The following is an 18,882-nucleotide window of genomic DNA, read 5'->3' on the forward strand; positions in this document are numbered from 1 at the left end:
TAAAAATTGTTAGGTTCACAGGAGCCACAGGGATGGAGATAGCTAATGAAGTTTGTGTGGCGGGAGTCAGGAAGTAAATTTTGCTATGAAGTATTTCCATAAGATTTAATAATATAGTGCTGATAAATAAATGATTGGAACTGAGTTCCATATAAGTAGCTGTTTCTACCAGCCATCCAGTCTGAATATCTGTTTAATATGACGGAAATGATGAAAGCTCACCCAATGTACTGGAGAAATCCATGGCCAGCTGCTTTTATATAAATTCCATCATACATATGAAGCAGGTAGTATGTTCAGTGAGGTATGTTTCCCTACCTGTTTAAGACACTGCTTGTGAAGTGATAAAAGAGAATAAAAATAAATGCCATTACTTGGAAACAACCTAATTAATGAAGAAAAGTCACTTTATTTATATATAAAATGGAGAGAAGAAGTGTTCCGGAACCAACCTAACCTTGTAATATATATATAAGTACGGTTGTTTACTAGCGAGCTTGTGTTACAACTTGTTGCAATGTAGATAATAATTATTTGCTAAATGTTAATCCAGTATAGACCGAGTGTGGGTGGTTTCAGGACCACACATGCAATAATGAATATCTGCATGCACAATTGATTATTTTTGTACATTTATAAGGTATTTGTCTTTTATGCAGCCATTAAAACAAAACAACAAAAAACGTAATCAAGGACAAACCCAAGTACTCATAGAATTGTACATGACATTATTACTGTGCTAATAAAACTCACAGGATGAGTAAAAAAAACACAGCAATTAGCTATAGTCTATGGAGAAGAAAGGTTAACAGATCAATCATCTTTAAAGTTAAGGTTGTCCAGCTCAACTAGTGGTTGAAATTTTAAGTAAACTGCAAACTCAGAAATACCGTATTTTACCAGCTGCAAAAAGAGAAAGTGGAAAATTAACTGGTTCCTCATAAAATTATCGGTTTTGTGTCAAGTATAGCATACTATCTGTTTTGAACAAATCAAACAAAACAAAAAACAACAACACTGCTTGTATCCAAAGCAGCAGTATTGGGCAAGTTACTTTTTAAAAGTAACTAGTTACATATTACATGCAACTGAACTATTTAGTTACAGTTACATATTACCCATAAAATAAAGTAACTATAATAATATTATTACATATTATATTACTTTGTGTCCACAGCCTTAAGCTGTCACGTGTGAAACTACCACCTTATCACGTGACATGATTGCATTGTTGGACAATGTGCAAATCTTGGTTTTAAGTAAGAAGCTGGTGAATAAGCTTGATTCAGTAGGCCTCGTTACTTCGTTGTGGTTAGGCGTTACTCAGTGGATTACTAATGAGATTAGTAACTTTGTTACTTGTAGTAATAATATTTCGTAATATTAGATTCGTTACAGTAACTATATTACTTACAATAGGTAAGCTTTACATTTGTAAGTAAAATAACTTGAGTTATATTACCTGTTTTTATAGCGTATTGCGTTATATTACTTAGTTGCCACGAAAGTAATAATATTACATAACGTGTTACATATGTAACGCGTTACTCCCAACACTGCAAAGCAGTAAGACAGGAAACGAAAGTTAGTTATGCAGTGGAGTCTAAAGCATACAGTGGTAGTGGAAAAAAACAAAACAACAGCTTTGACATAGTAGAAAAAAAATCAGATAGACTATTTTCACAGTGTAGTTTGAGTAGGTACTTACATGTTTAAATGCAACATTTTTGAGTAGACTGCTCTATTAGAGTATTTTGATGAAGGGGCCATAGCCCCAATTTCCACTGCTTTTATGATTCTGCATGATTACTTGATGTACAGGTGGAAAGATTGTACAGTATTTCAGAGATCAAAGTATATTTGTTAGACAGATATATATCATACATGTGGATGTAAATTATGGAGGTACAGTGACAAGTCCTGCTGGTCCCTGACCCAAAGTCTGTCCTCCAATGGTGCTCTGTAGTGGCTTAAAGCCTAGTTCTTCTGTGGGTACTCCAAATGAGGCTAGCTTGGCTTCATAAGTACGTATCAAATCATTGTGAGCCTAAAATGAGATAAAATGATATGAACATGCACATTATGTGTGTGTGTGTTGTGTTCATGTCTCCATGCAGATTGAGTGTGTGTGGATGTGTACACGTGTGTGGTGTGCACACATTCTATACCTTGCATACTCTAGCCAACTCATATTGCAAGTCCTTGATAGCACTATTTTTAGAATCAAGAACATCCTATATACACAAGCATATACCACAAGCGGAGGTTTGATTTACACATACCTCAAGTTTGCGTGTCACCATTGTCAGAGCAGATGGATCGAGATTAGAAGCTGCCAATACTTCATTAAGTTGAGCCTCCTACATTGTCAATATGTCAAGCTAATCTAATGGTATAGCTAGCAACTCATACCTTCTTTTCTAATGTGTCAGCTAGAGCTGTGAGCTTCTTCTCCAACAGCAGATTCTTGAAGCCACTTTTTTGTTGTACTTCATGAATAGCCTTCACAAACTTGTTGTACAGCTCATCTCTCTCTCGTTGGATCTACCAGTGCTAGTAAACTAGGTGAACACTGTATCACTGTTTCTCACCTGTGAGAACCTTTGTTCTAACACTTCATGTTCCCATCTTATGCTCTTCAGTTCAGCGTCTTGTACTTTTAGTCTTGCCTTTGCATTCTGTGGCCAGGTACAGTGTGTTATTACTAACACTGTATGTTACAGCTTACCTCTAGTGATTGCTTGTCCTTCATGTAATTAGCTAGCTGTCTATGTAACTCAGTAACCTCTTCACGAGCCTGTATGTGTGCATGTACAGTAATATTGGTGGCTATTGTTGTATGTCACCTTTTGTAAAGGATCGTGTAGTCTTCGGTTCTCCGCCTGAGTTTCAGCCAGCTGTTTTTCTAACCTTTCTTCCTTCTTTTTCATATTTTCAATTTGTTCCTACGTTAAGCACATAGTGATAAGTACATAGTGTTGGGTTTATCTCTTCAGTCAGTTATCACCTTGAGAGAGTTAATGAGTGCTAAGTTGTTCAGTGTAATATCATTGTAATAATTCTTAATGTCACTAAATGCCTTCTCGTGGTTCTTCATTAGTGTATTGATCTGAGCATTCTTACACTGTGGACAAGATGGTCTATTAATCCTGTAGTTTACTAGTGCTCTTACTACTGATGTACCTCTTCTATTTCATGGATCTCTGTTTTTCTTCTTAGCTCCAGTTCATCTCTGAGTACCTGCATCTTCTTCTCGTATTTCTGCTCCAGTTCTAGTACACAGCAAGGAAATATTGAAATGGAACCTGACTCTATCTCAGATACTGCCGAAGTGTCCTAGACGTCCTGATTTTAGGGGTCTAAATGTGTGTGCACGACTGCCGTGGACAAGTGTCCTGATTATCAAGGTGTCTTATAAGTGTTTTATAGTCCACACAAACATATCCCGTGGATAAGCACTTATTGTGATTTCATCAAATGGTCCACATTTCAAACGATGTAATTATGTGGCTAGAATTAATGTCACTACTCACCAACTGAGTCTCTCTCAAACTCTTCACGCATTTTAGTAACAAGCTCATCATTTTTCTGTTACAAAAGTTATAAGCTACTGGTAATATGTAGGACTACATGTTGTGATTCACCTTCTTTAGATTCTTGACCATTTCTTCGTGGGCCAGTTCCATTTCTTTGATCTCAATTTTTAATGTTCTCTTGTCACCCTTCATCTCTGACTCTCTTTCCTTGTGTTGTTTCTGCTCCAGTGTGATAGCCACAGCACCTGAAAGTATAGTATAGGTACACACTATACACTGACTGTATACGTGAACAAACACTCTAATAGAGTACACATGTATTGCACTATACTAATGAAGTCAAATGATGATACCTAGGTTGTTAGTTGCATATACCCCACCCAGCTTAAGTCATGCAAAATTAATCTTTTTGGTGGCCAGAAAAATTGGATATGATGTCATAGTCATGGTATGAATTATTGTCGCAGTATAATATTCAAATGTAAGTGTGTCACAGTAAATGCATGCACAATTTGACAGTTATATTGTAGAACAGAATTCGTACAGAATAATAATCAAAGGTGTAGCTAAAATATAGTAGGTGAGGCAATATGACTGCTCTATTTAATGTTTAATGTAAGGTATACTGTGATTGCTCTATGAGAGTATCTCATTCTTTTGCAGTGTGTTAAATTCTCTTCAATTAAGCCACGGATAATATAATTTTTGCACATGGATTGGAAACACGCATATAAATATTATTAATACATAAAGTCACCATGTTTTACAGATTTTGTAGTGGAGACTAGTATAGAATATCACCGATTCTCTAATAGTTGTAGAATGTTTTTGAAACGTATAAAGTTGTCTTCCTGTTTATTTTTTTTTGTTGGGATTTGCATAGTTTAACAGTAAACTACACTGTTTGTGGTTTGCTCTGGTATGTTTGTGTAGGGTATAATCTCTGACTAAGTGATGGCAAAGAAAGGATAGCCACTCAATTTAAAGTACATAACTGTATTTTATTTCTTTAGCTATTATAACCTGATGTAGGATAAGTTAATTATTAAGTGGATGAAGCTTGAATATAACGGAGTGTTTGTGTAGAAAAATCATGGCAGTGGGAGTATGTACTTACACAGTTGGCATGTATCTGTTCTGTTTCTTTAGCAACACAATGTGGTGAGTTGGCATCGTGTGAAGCTATGAAACATTCAGACAACTATCAATGGAAACTACCGATACACACTCACAGAAACTCAAGCAGGGGCTCTTCATTCCATTACTATACACTAGAAGAGTAAGTACTAGAACCAGTTTCGTATAAAACATTGTCTTCCTCAGTGTAAATGGCTAGTTTCACCATGAATTAAGTTTGCCAGGCAAACTTTATTACAAGGAAAGTTTTGTGCAATTTACGGAGTCGGTTCCAATCCATATATATATTACCAGTGATTTAAGCTCTCTTTACCAAGGCAGCGGTGATGACAGCTGCAGCATCAGCAGCAGCTCAAAGGAAATTACACCACTGATATTACTTACCTTCTTGTTTTAACTCTGTAATATTGTTTTGGTGCTCATATAGTAAATGCTTCACCTTCTGCTTGTAAACCTTTAACAGTAAGTGAGTTACCACTGTATTATTTTAGCAAGGAGACTACTCCTAACCTTGATTTCTACTTGATGTCTTTCTTCAGCATCCTCAATCTCTCTGTCTTTGTTCCGTACTACTGCCTTTGTCTCCTCTAGTTGACGTTTAGTGATATCCCAGAAAGTGTTTACTTTGTCTCTCTCCAACTGGAAGAAGTTCCTCTCCTCTCTCTCCCTGTCTAGTTCTTCTCTGAGACGAGTGATGTGTTCTTCAAGCTATGTAAATGAAGGTATGGTTGGCTTTGGAGTATTTAAAATACAAAAAGATGTGAAATCCAGCCAAGCTGTATAAAAAGGGTGCGGCCTCAAAAGCCTGGGTAAAAAAGTTATGAAATCAAAGGCTGCAATGATGTTTAAGATAATAATATTAACGGCTGCATTAGCAAATTTATTATTGTTAACATCATTGTGAAATGGCTACCACCTTTGATTTCACAACTTTTTTTATCCTGGCTTTTGAAGGCTGCACCATTTTAATACAGTTTGACTGTTTTTGCATGGTTTCTAATAACTGTATCACTTTCACACCTCAGATCAAAGGAGTCACCTGGGCTACATTCGTAGTTGGTGTCTTTGAGTGGGCTACATCTGAATGTAGCCTGGGATACAACTGGTCAGCATGAATGTTAAGGCCAAAATCAATTGTGGGGATTAATTAATACTCACGTGATTTAGTATGTACGACTTGGATTAATTTTAATATTATAGTAGATACTTGATTATCCAGACTCTTGATTATACAAACAGTACAAATGACTGTTCTATTAGAGTATTTTGACACTTACTGTACGTTCTATTAGAGTAGTTGAAGGAGAACTCACTTGTACTGGTGAACCAGCACATACTACAAAAGAAAGGGACCAAGTCACCAGGCACATTATAATAATCAGTTGCTTGCATGCCCCTACTATCAATCGGTAGGATATGTGTGTGTGTGTGTTGCTGCTGCTGCTGCAGCTTACTTTAATTGCATAATTAATATCTGGAATTTCACATGAGTCTCAATAGCTGTAGTAAAACCAGCAGACATTGAAGTTTACGCTCAGTAGATTAGATCTGTAATTAGCACTTCATGTAAAATGTACTTAGAGCCCTTGTTAGCAGTGATTGTTTTGCCAGAAATCCAGGGGCCCCTTCAAAACAAAGTGTATATCTTCAAAAATTTATGATTTATGTGAAGCACTATCTAAATATCTGCTGAGCCCATCGTCAGCTGGTTTTGTACTGTAATTGTTGAGATTCATGTGAGAGAGATTGTTGTGTTTATTCATAATTGAAAATTAGGTATTAGATAAATATAGTACAAGGGCATGGGCGTTATTTAGATTCAGCAATGCGTCATCGTTTCCCCCCTTGTGGAGATGCAGCGTGTTACTCTCAGCGAAATGGATGTTCTAGGGGCGTCGCTAGAAGGTAAAAGACCAGAGGAACTTAAAGTTCCCCAATTGAAGCAGTGGCTTTTGTGTAGAGGTGCGCTAACCAAGGGCAAAAAAGCGGACCTTGTTGAACAGTACGCGATACTATTTACTTGTAAATACAGTCGTTAGTTGAATTGATATAAATATTATGTAGTGTCTTGTAATGCTTAGTGCTAACTACAGGGCTAGTGCTAACTACGCTATGGCGTATTTAGTATAGCAATATCCGGCAACTCTCAAAATTGGATTAGCAGTATGAGAGAGTAGATGTATGCTCTATTAGAATATCTCTTATAGAAATGTATTGGCTTAACTTTTACTATCGTCTGGACTGTTGAGATTTGGGTCTTTTTAAACCAGGCGCACGCCCACCGCCGGCCGAAGGCCGGCTGTGGGCGTGCGCCTGGTTTACTGTAATTGTTTCCGTAAAAGTGTGTGTACCTATCTACCTATGTTTGTCCGTACGCACCCACGTGAGCAAAATCGTTTAATGACGGTAAAAGCAGCGTTTACGTAAGAAGTAAAAGTGAAATGAAGTCTGTATTAAACTTCTGCACAAATGAACTTTGCTCTGAGGTGGTTTCTTTTCGGCGGACTGAAATAGGGGTGTGGTGACTTTCCTCAGACTACCTTCCCCTTGAGGTTTTCAGGCATTTAGCAACTGAAAAGCAACGGTGCAGGCCTCGTACACTGCCAGGAATAGCCTATCGCTTCGAGTTGAAAGGGGGCGTATCCCTTACGTACGCGAACGAAAATGAAGAGCAGCTTTGAGGCTTTGTCGAGAGAATTTGTGGGAAAAAACACGTTAGTCACACTATAAAACAGTTTAGAAGATAGTTTTGTGCGTAATATGTTGGTTAAAGCGGTTTATTTAACAAACGCTTCCCTAGCAGTGCATAGCAACGTAATTGAACGAATTACGAATATTTCATGAATTACGAAATACGAGAAATAGCTAATTATATTATCAAACTACCCTATTGTAAAGTAGTAATACATAGTTGGTTAATTCATAGTAGTATATACTGTCTATAGTTATTCCAGATGAGTTAGCTAGCTGCTTGGCGCCTGGTTTTTAGAAGTAGCACAACATCAACTTGTTTTGTTGTTGTTGTTGTTTGCTTGTTTGCAACTACACTTTACAAGACACTACATCAGTGAAGCCTGTAGTACTCCATAAAATAGAGCTGATTATATATATACCTACAGAGTAAAAGCTTACATTAAGTATGGATGGGACAAGAATATTATCCATTCCCATGGAGCACAGTGTTCATTAAGCAATGAGGATGTTATTACTGCAAATTTTGATATGCCAACAGATGGTTGGAAACCAATTACGGAAGCTTTTTGTGTAACTACTATTCCAGACTTCAATCATGGACATATTTTGGCTTATTTTGTCATACGTTCAGTTATTGATGGTTTGCCGTCAGGTGATTATAATTCAGTCAGTTCATCTGCCATATATCTATTTAAGTGTGGTCATGTTCAGAAGATTGAAGTGTGTTCAATACCATCAGGTTTGTATTTGGAGCTTTCTGCCAGTCAGAGATGAAAAAAAATGCTCCATACCAAGTTTCTACGGTACTAAATCCAGTTACCTTTCGTATCATGTTTGCCAGCTGAAATGCCCAGCAGGAAAAGGCCCGAATGGTAGTTGTAAACACATTGGTGCTTTTTGTTATGCGGTAAAAAACTTTTGCACATTGGGTAGTATACCTGAATTCTTAACATGTACTGATGTATTACAGACCTAGAATCAGCCTTCTAATGGTCCTAAAGTAGATCCAATACCAGTGGAATCACTTTGTGCAAGAAAATGTGAAATTTTGAATAAGGTTGATAATTCAGCAATAGTCTTTGACCCATGGCCTAAACAGTTTCAAACTTGCTGTCCAAATCGAACTGAGAATCTTTGTTGTGATCTTTTAAATTTGTGTGATAATGGAAGTGCAGCATTTCTAACAATTTTGATGCCATCAGTAGCCAATATTGATCACAACCACTCTTATGCTTGCAAGACAGGTGAAGAATTCCAGTCCCAGCCAATGCAGAATGTAGCTGAAGAAGATAATGAAGGAAACTGGACTGCAGATTTGGAAGAAAACTGCAGATCAGACCTGTGTGATGTTATGTTTGCAGAACATCAGGTGGCAGTGATATTCTCACTTTGCATATCTAGAAAGAGCAAGAAGAGTTGGAGAAGCAAACAAGGAGTCAAAGTAATAGTACTTTGTGGCATGATGCCAGACAGTTGCGTATTCCTGGATCAAAATGTGGAAGAATATTGAGTCGAAAAAAGAAAACGGTTTCACTTTTACGTTATGTCTTGTATCCAAAGCCATTTGAAGGAACACCAAAACCAATTGAATGGGGAAGGAGAAATGAACCACTGGCAAAGGGGCATATGGTAAACATATGAAGTCACATGGCCACCCTAAGATTGAAGTTAACATTTGTGGTTTTATTGTTCATCGTGTAAAGGGATGGCTTGGGGCATCACCCGATGCACAAGTGTATGACCCAGATGTGTCACTGCCACATGGCATTGTTGAAATAAAATTCCCTTATTCGAAAGCTGATGTCACTATAGAAGTTGCTTGTCATTACTCACTATTTTATTGCACACTGGATGATGAAAAGAATATCCAACTTGCCCGAAACCACCAATACTATCACCAGGTTCAGTTACAGTTGTATGTATCAGCAGCATCTTGGTGTGATTTCTGTGTTTACACCACTAAGGTTATTGCCATAGAATGCATTTGCGCAGACCAATAATGGCAGCAAGAGGAAGTCCCAAAACTGGACTAGTACTTTCATGAGTACATGTTACCTGAAATTATAGACCCTCAGGTAAAGCCAAAGTATTATCTATGACTGATTTCATGTACAGTATTACATATTGATTCTCACATGTCATGTTCTTAAGCATTTCATGTCATTTCATGTGCATACTGATTTTCAGAGATATAAATACATTGAGATATACACATTATGTACACAAAGGTGGATGAAAGTTACACATAACACAACATACAAAAAACATATGGTCAGCAATGCCAGTGAGAGTCATTGGTAATACAAGGTCAAATATGTGGTAGTTCTTGATTCGCTCCATTGCTCTTTTAACATGGATTCTTAACGATGCGATTCTCCTGTTCTCAACCAACGTTGAAACCGGGTCACTACTGCTGACCTGGATGACCCACTGACCCGGATTAATTAAAGCCGAGACGTGTTTCAGCTAGTCTCGGGTGAGCGAACGAGTCTACATTTTGAGCGTTCGATTCGTGTTGAGTAAATATTGCAACTTCAGCCTAGCTGTAGGTTGAAGACCAAAAAAAAAAAGGAAAAAAAGGTCTTCACCTACTGACAATAGCTACCCCTCACCATAGATATCCTCAGTTTCGTGCTACATACTGCACTTACTAACAAATAGGCGTGGCTGAGCATATGTTGGTAATGCGATAAGTGGGCGTGGCTCACGAAAGAGCTACGGGATAGCGTTTATAAGTTCCACGTCGTCAAACGAACAATTTCGTTTCTCACGTGATCCAATCCGGGTCAGACCCGGATGACCCGGAGAAAATGTGACCCGGATGACCCGACCCGGTTTCAACGTTGTTCTCAACCACCTCCTTGTGACTGAACTGCTCTTTTCCCCGCAAGAAAGGAGGAATATTAAGCTTTATACCTAAAGGAATTAAGTATTCTCCAATATCAAAACCTTTGTCTTAGGGCTGAGCGATACTGCCATTTTAGTATCACGATTGATACTAAAGCCACTATTCACAATACCAAATACTTAACGATACTTACAAATAAGTCAATCATAGCTGGTGCCACATAGTGTATTGCTCAGCATTCCTGCAGGAAGTCCTTATAGGTGATAGCAAACTAGCCACTATCATCCTTGTTTACAGTAACAGTTATTGTAACACATGCTTTGAGGCTGTTATGGTGTTCACACCTCTCTGCAGGGGAAATCAGATGGGTGGACTTTATCATTTACAAGGATTCTTAGCCTAGTACTGCATAACAAATGGATTTTTAATGACAGTAATGTACAGGCATGGTATCACAATAGTTAATAACAAAATATCGCGATATATCGATAAAACGGCAGTATCGCTCAGCCCTACTTTGTCTGCCATTACAGAGTCTCTCCACTTTCTAACAAATCTAAAATTCCAGACTTCCGTGTCAACTCCTTATCAGATACCGACCCAGAAACAGCCTTGAAACAAACGTGATGGCACCACTAGGTGAGATTCCAACAAGTGCTTTGTACGTATTGTGATTTTTATGCGATGAAAATGTCATCTTTTGTAATTCAGGGATATGTGGTTGTTCAATAAATATCTCGGTAGCATCGATAAAAACTCGAGTGGAGGGACATTGCTCTTTAAATACTTCAGGCATGTACAGTGATACAACTTCCTTTTTTGGCCATAACGGTAGTTCTTTAAATTGTAGGTACAAAAAATTAATCCAGGTTGTGATTATCCGTGATACCGTACTTTGGGAAATGCCAAATCTGCATGCGATGTCTTGTTCCATGAGCCCCAAGCATAGTTGAACCAACAACAACAAAAAAATCTTCTATTGGTGGCAAGGTATGTGGGCGTCCACTTCGACAAGGTGTCTCATTTACACTTTGATCCTTATATGACAAATGATTAACAGCTGGTCCAAGAAAACTGAAACAAGCTTTTAGACTAGCAAATGAAGGAAAGCCAGTGTAAAAGGCTACTTTCTTGTTGTCGTCTGAAATATTTGCTAGTCTAAACTGCATCCTATTACGATCTTTCTTCAAATTTTCAACCTCCTTCTCCAGTGCCAGTTTCATTTCAATCAGTTTCGCTATCTCTTCATGGTGTACAGCAGTGTTGACGGACTTCTCCTTCAACCTAGGTTCCATAGCAACATCGCTCGATATCGAGATTTTACGCTTCTGCAGAGGCTGTCATTCTTTTGGTGGTTTTCGCTTCGTTGTCAGCTTTGTTACACTTGTGGGAAGAGTAGGTAAGTGTTCGGATGGAATTTCATCTTTCCTCAACTTCCTTCCTTTTGCATTGACAAAGTGACAGCTGCAAACTCTAGTGCTACAATTAAGAGGTAAGTTCGAGCAACCGATTTTATGAATCCACCGCTTCAGTAACAATTTCTTGCCTAATGGCAAACCAAAATAATACAAGTGTACTTCTCTGTCTGAACGACTAGAACACTCTGGTACGCAACAAGCGTGAACCATTCTAGACCTGTGTTCTAAATAATACCCATGCCCCTTGTATCGTATTTCTCTAATACCTAATTTTCAATTATGAATAAACGCCATTCAAGAAAGTGGTGTACAATGTATCTCCTATCTCTTCTGACTAGCAATTATTAAAGAGCAAAGTAGGTAAGTGGCCATTCTGCTTTGTTTTCAGCTACCTGTTTACAAACAAAGAATGGTATAAGAAGTGCCTCTACAATCAATACGGTCGCTACAGGAAGTACGGATGATTCTCATGATAGCCAGAACTGAATCATGACACATTACTGTACAACACCTATGCAGTAGTGGAGAAAGAAATGGGACACAAAGGAGGACAAAGGTAAGTCCATGATGCAGCTGCTTGTGGTTGACAAAAAGGCATGTCGCATGCTGAAGCAACTTCAAGCTCATAGCTTTCAAGTTTGAAGGAATTAGTTAGGCAGACAATCAGTTAGTAGAAAATTTAGTTAAATTTTTGCTAAAGCCCTTCAATATCTCCAAGGTTAATGCATGTACAATTTTAATGATGATACTGCATTGGCATCATCAACTACAGTAGAACTCCTCTAAGACGAACACCATTGGGTGTCCTTTGTAAAGGGGTGTCCTCATTAAGGGGTATACAAGCTACTAATACTGTTGATTGGTGACCTAGACAGATGTCTGTTAAAGGGTTGTCAGAGACCTCAACCTGTAAAATCCTTGAGACTTGAGGCTAAGATTGGCCCACTTATTAGTGAGGTCCCCTCTCAGTTTAAGTTTTCAGCAAAATTTGCCACTTTGTTGTACTATTTCAGTTTTTTTTTTTTTGTAAATTGTTAGCTATCAGACACTGTTTTGTGCCTTTCTGAGTAAGTGAAATAAAATCACATGAGAGCTCAGGAATTGCAATGTGTGAGATAGAAAACCATGCGTGAGGTAACAATCTGATGAGTGTGTCTCATGCATAATGCAAGTTCATAGTCTCGCATAGCCAGAACGCTTTTTTTTCTTTTGTGTGGGCTTCCCGACGCCCACACAAAAGAAAAAAGCGGTCTGGCTACGCAACACTATGGGATTCAGGGGTGTGAAAGAAGGGTTCTACTACATTCAAGGTGCCGATAGCATTCAGTGTACAGCACTAATTGTGAGTACTGTCAATTTCATCACTTAAAACTTCAGTTCTCAACCCTTCAGTGTAGGGCTGCAATGCATCAGCATTAGTGTATGACTTAGTATTGTAAGAGATTGCAATACAGTGTCAGATAATAAGTGTCACTATCAGACAAGAGTTGGGTAATACCTGTTCTTTGGACATATCCTCCACTGAGACGCCATCTATGACGGGTGATTCCTTCTTCGCCTTTCCTTTACCTTTGCCCTTGCCCTTGCCTTTCTTTGCCTTCTTGGGCTACAGTGAATGAAACAATTACAATCATCTGAAAACATAACAACGTGATGAATTTTCGTACCGGCATTGTGTTGTCGTTTGTTTTATTACCAAGGTTACAAACCAGTCACGTGGCATCACATGAGTGGTTTTCCCCTTGTGTAGACAAAATGGCTGGAGTTCTCTCTCATACTACGCTGTATCCTGAAGTATTAGAAGCTATTGATGCGTTTGTTAATTCGCAGCCTAAAGGAAAGTTTAGTGATTTTAAACTTCCAAGCGCGTTTGTTGAACGGTGCAGGCTATATTTGAAGTGTTCGCCTGCTCCCTGCGGAAATACAGCGTCTAGGTTCGAACTACCGTTTGAATGTTTTGTACAATACAACTATTACAAGGAACCTAGAGGAGAAGAATTCAATGAGAAGGTAATTAACGTTTATGCTGACCCTGAAGAAATAGGAGGGTGGCAAAATGCTATTCGTTGCCTTCAGAGATATTGCTTTAATTTGCTACTAGCTCCTAAAAGGAAAGATTTTCACTACATCAAGGTGAGTATATTGAATTACTTGCTACCCAGCAATGTGTAAATCGTGGTGATTTTCAACAATTCTTTTGCAGCTCTCAAATGCCTATTATCAGTACAACATTGCAAAGAGTTTCAAGGGTGCTGAGAAGATAATGGAAGCAATGGGATATAAGGTTGTAAAGGATGGAGGAAAGCCGCACTATCAAGTTCTTACAATGCAATTGAGTGGTAGTCCTGACAGAAAGAAAATTGCCAAACTTGTAGTTGATTTGGTACTCTTTGATCTTGAGCTGGAAACTATACATGAATGTATCATGTTACATAATAAACAGCATCCTTATAACCACTGTAGTATCAAGGATGCTTTAGAAGCCAGAACGAACAAAAAAGGTGGAGTTCAAGAAGCAATGAATTATCTTTGGCAAATGCTGAAAGGGAAGAGTGGAGAAGCAGTAGGGAATTTCTCTAACAAATCAACATCGTCCCAACCGAAAAATCCTCATGACCAGCATGGAACTGCATCATCTGGTGCCATTTCCGAAAGTGGAGATTTTCAAACACCTAATGCTTCACCTGCAACATCAAGAAACATAAATGCCACCCAAAGTGGTAGCCGTAAGGAAAGCTCATTTCCTCGTATTGATCCTGCTAAAGATCTACCACCACCTGATATTGATGATCCGAGTGTTAATTTCACATCAGTACATCACACCAATCCTTCATCAGAGTTTGATGATGATGGCTTGATTCCTGAAAGCACCCACCTTGGTTATCGTAATCCTCCTGAAACAAAGCATAACCCTCTAGCTGGACATGGTCCAACTACTGATCTGGTGACCACTGGTGGATATGCTTATCCACCCCAAGCTACTGCTGATCCACTTTCTACAAAGTATCCTTCACAAACAGTTGCATCATCTAGTGACAAGGAAAGGTTTGGTCATCCACCTGGTGTCTCCCAACAAAGTCGACCACCAGTTAAAAATCGAGATGATTTCCCACAACATGGTGCTCAGGCTTACTACCTCAGGAGCACATCTCATGGTAGTGGTGATGGACTACACTCATTACCTACTAATAGCATTAAGCCATCTGCTGGGAACACCAGGGTTGGAAATTTTCCATCCATTGATAATCAACTAACCCCTACAGGAGGAATGACTAGACAGAAGTCTGTGCCTGCATCACCTGGTAGTGGCGAGATAACTGTCCCGTTCACCTCTTGTACCATTACTCCTGCTAGTACAATGGCTGGTGTGACTTTTAGTGCTGTTAGTACAACTGCACCTTCAGTGTATTATAATGTGCATGTTTCTACTACTGTTGGTAATCAGTCTACATCAACTAGTACTACTACCTCTACTAATCCTGTATTGGTTGGGGAACCTGTGTCAACCATGTCAGCACCTCCTAAGCATGGAACACTGGACTTAGATAATCTCAGAAAGAAGACAAAGCATTTTCAGCAAACAACAGCAAATTTTAATGTCCCTGATAATCCACCTCCACAACATGATTTACGAGATATTACCACTCTGAAGAACTACTTAGACAAGAAGAAAGATGCAAGAGTCAAATTGGGTGCTAATGTAAATGACAGTGACAACAAAGAAAGTGATTATGTCAATTTAGACGAAATTACTCCATCTGCAAGAGCTGCAGCTAAGGCACACATTCAACCAAATAAAGGACCAGTGGCAGCCCCACGATATAAAAAAGACTCGAAATCTGGTATTCATGCTGATCATCCTTTCCCCTTGGAGGAGAAACACGAACACTGGCGGTGTGCTCATTGTGAAGTAGTGAATGGAGCTAAACATACCACTTGCAAAAAATGTCAGCTGATTCGTGGATCCCTATCAACTTCACATGCTTATTGTAAGTTGTGCAGTCTACTAATTTTTTTAACAGAAGAAAAGCTTAAGATGAGCCCTACTAGTACCTGCCCAATGTGCAAAGACATTGTTCAAATTTATACTTTAATATAATTTTACTGCTGTGTGTATTTAAGATTTGCACAAACTTGCACATAGACACATGCAGTTTACGTAGTACATTTGATACCTGCATATTGTTTTGAATTTTGTTTTATTTAGAAGTAAATCTTAACTCGTGATCAGCCAGTCACCATAGATGCATTCAATATTAGGACACTATAATTATCTATTGAGCATTTCATATATTCCTACTGGGCAAGTCATGTCGTAATGTGGTCTTGTATAATTCTGTTCATAGATTAATGATGAACCTCCAAACAGTCGGCTATAGCCATTTTCGTTACCTGGAGGAACACATCAAAAATAAATACACTGGGAACACCATTGGACATACGCACAACCAAAACTAAGAAGTAGTTAATTTTTAGGTACAACACAGATTACTGCTTTTTAAAAGTAGTCAATATACCACTAGGGACTCATAAGAAGGATACTGAAAGTGGCCTGTATTATTGTATGAACTTGCAAAGCATTTGTTATACTGAGAAGGCTATTGTGACGGTCAGTGTAGCAGTAAGACACATGCTACTGCTATGTGTGTGAGGTATTTGACTTTCAGCAATCAATTTTTTGACAGGAGGATAATACATACACACATGAGCTAAAACAATAATTATACTAAATATACAATCAAGTTGGAAGGGAGATGCTGGACATAGTGGGAAAAGGCGAATATAGGGTAAAGAGGGAAGAGTGGGAACTAGTAGTTACTAACAGATTGAACGAAGAGATGAATGGATGGCAATCATTGGAATTGAGTATTGCATAAAAGCCAGAAGTCAGTTTGTAAACAAGAGGGATCTGGATTGGAAAATGCTAAAGGTCTATTACTAACTGTAGGTGGATGGTAAATGGGCAATTCTAATGGGTAGCGAGCTCGATAACTAGAGTGCCTCAAATCATGTGGTTGCCCATCACACGGAGTTTCAGAAGCAATCAATTCAGCAACTAAAGGAGAGTTCACAGTATCTGGGGGTACTGAAGTTACCAAAAGTAAAATTCTCTGCTCTGCAACAGCAGCAATGTCCTCATCAGCAATAAATTCATTAAATTGTGACTGAATTTAGGAAAATCTGTCTTAATGTCACATGTGAAATAGCTACACAGAAATCTATACTTTGCTGTGCCACCATTAAAATATTTCACACAAATTTGTTGTAATTCAGGGTACTGACCAATAATTTTAATCATTGTAATTGGTAGCCTCATTTGATAATAAATATTTGAATTGTAAAATGTGACTGATTTTCCAAATCCGGTCATTTCACCTGCGCAAACTAATTATAGAACATTTTTTAGTTGCTTCTATAAATAGCTCGAGCTTGACGCAGTGTGACGTTTGCTAAAAATGGCGTACTGACAGTAAATTATTAATTGTATTCCAAAGACGAGTCAGCATCTGGTAAAAGGTGAGTGTATGTCTTGAGTGACTACAAGCCTGATAACATGGTAACTTAATGTTATAACAATGTGCTTGTTGTAGCTGAAGTCTCCGCCCATTTTGTATTTGTTCCATCTTTGCTGGCGTTTTCTAATGTCCATATTGAAGTAACGAGGTCTTTTACAGCCTAATTGTTTTAATCGCGATGCCATTGTAATTGTATTTGTTTATTTGTGTAGTGTTAATCTAACGAAAATGAGAGAATACAAGGTTGTGGTTCTTGGCTCAGGCGGCGTTGGGAAAAGTGCCCTTACAGTTCAGTTTGTGTCCGGCACATTTGTAGAGAAGTATGACCCGACTATCGAGGACTTTTACCGTAAAGAAATCGACATAGACGGATCACCAGGTGTCTTGGAAATCCTTGACACAGCAGGCACCGAGCAGTTCGCTTCAATGAGAGATTTATACATCAAGAATGGTCAGGGATTTTTGCTAGTATACTCCATAGTCAATGCTCAAACGTTCATCGATGTACAACCAATGAGAGACCAGATCAGTCGTGTTAAAGGTGGCACAGTACAACCGATGATCTTGATAGGGAACAAGTGTGACATGGAACAAGAACGATCAGTTAATAGTAGAGATGGACAGATGCTAGCTAGTGAATGGGGCTGCCCATTCTTTGAGACATCAGCTAAGTCAAATCTAAACGTAGCAGAGGCATTTCTAGAGATTGTGCGTCAGATAAATAAGATCAAACAAAAGCAAAAAGATAAATCTTGTTGCATATTATTGTAAAGTGTATTTTGTGTTCATTGTATTGCCCATACAAATTTTAGTTTATATGTTAATTGAAAATAGTTTCTCACCATTTGGTATCACTGCTATTTAATTTAACCATCACTACTACTAACCTGTGGTTATGTATTTTTTCATTGCACACGCTGACATGATGCAACATTGCTAAATTTCTATACACCTGTATTATAATGTTACATGCACCACAAATTAAAATAAGTTGAAATTGTGAAATGACTTGTATGTGTTGAATACATTCAAAAGTAGACGACTGTTTTATATTTTGTCACGAGACGTAATCATTGTGACTGATGTGTGTATTGATGCAGCCACAAAGTTAAGATGGTCATGAATTTGTGAATTTCAGGGAACATTTAGTGTGGAGCCAATTCCTAACTATTCTAAACTTGTAAGGCCATAGGTGTTAGTTGAATAGCAAACAAGTGTGATAAATGTCACCACATATTAATCTATGTTGACAACTGTGCAGGTGTAGGGGTGCTGTGTGGTGATATGGCACATGTCAGGGTCAAATGTACATCTTGATGAAATGCATGAGTTCATATTATTGATAATGAAATATCAAAGGTGTTGCCTTTTGAAGAGGAATTCCTGTGACACCACAAATGACATAATCAGCATTACATATTAACCCACAAGAAGGGAAGCTATTTTAACAAATGGATGATAAAGCAAATAACCTTTATATGGAAAGTGTTTGGAAAGCTTTGGTTCCAGTTGAACAGCCATCACATTTTAGCCCTTACTTGGCCATATTTCTGTCTAGTGTGACTTATCCAACCTATAAGGGGTAGTCACTGTCACAACTGGGATCAATAGTTTTGATCATTGAAGTTTCACTATGAACATCAGAGAGTAGAGCCTTACTATCTTCATCAAACTTTGTGTTGCTAAATGTTTTCTACATGCGATTCACTGCAAGAACACTTGATTCCATTCAG

The 18,882-nt window shown here is 38.3% G+C and overlaps 3 protein-coding genes across 3 annotated transcripts; 2 read left to right on the forward strand and 1 right to left on the reverse strand.

Annotated features, from left to right (window-relative positions):
• Nucleotides 1-1,840: 1,840 nt before the first annotated feature.
• LOC136264529 (dynein regulatory complex subunit 4-like) lies at nucleotides 1,841-13,366 on the reverse strand. Its single transcript, XM_066059290.1, has 15 exons — nucleotides 13,301-13,366; nucleotides 13,132-13,239; nucleotides 5,184-5,381; nucleotides 5,058-5,127; nucleotides 3,645-3,781; nucleotides 3,534-3,588; nucleotides 3,184-3,272; nucleotides 3,008-3,124; nucleotides 2,847-2,945; nucleotides 2,729-2,797; nucleotides 2,592-2,678; nucleotides 2,413-2,544; nucleotides 2,283-2,360; nucleotides 2,169-2,234; nucleotides 1,841-2,047 (listed from the first exon to the last, which is right to left on the reverse strand). Exons 1-15 carry the CDS (start codon nucleotides 13,304-13,306, stop codon nucleotides 1,898-1,900), a joined length of 1,461 nt encoding a protein of 486 aa, XP_065915362.1. The 5' UTR covers nucleotides 13,307-13,366; the 3' UTR covers nucleotides 1,841-1,897.
• Nucleotides 13,349-15,853, forward strand: LOC136264528 (uncharacterized). The gene is made up of 2 exons (XM_066059289.1): nucleotides 13,349-13,766; nucleotides 13,837-15,853. Exons 1-2 carry the CDS (start codon nucleotides 13,389-13,391, stop codon nucleotides 15,730-15,732), a joined length of 2,274 nt encoding a protein of 757 aa, XP_065915361.1. The 5' UTR covers nucleotides 13,349-13,388; the 3' UTR covers nucleotides 15,733-15,853.
• Nucleotides 15,854-17,019: 1,166 nt separating this feature from the next.
• Nucleotides 17,020-18,172, forward strand: LOC136264530 (ras-related protein Rap-2a-like). Its single transcript, XM_066059291.1, has 2 exons — nucleotides 17,020-17,150; nucleotides 17,362-18,172. Exon 2 carries the CDS (start codon nucleotides 17,378-17,380, stop codon nucleotides 17,918-17,920), a length of 543 nt encoding a protein of 180 aa, XP_065915363.1. The 5' UTR covers nucleotides 17,020-17,150; nucleotides 17,362-17,377; the 3' UTR covers nucleotides 17,921-18,172.
• Nucleotides 18,173-18,882: the final 710 nt, after the last annotated feature.

Source organism: Dysidea avara, chromosome 8 (assembly GCF_963678975.1).
Source record: "Dysidea avara chromosome 8, odDysAvar1.4, whole genome shotgun sequence".
Classification (NCBI taxonomy): domain Eukaryota; kingdom Metazoa; phylum Porifera; class Demospongiae; order Dictyoceratida; family Dysideidae; genus Dysidea; species Dysidea avara.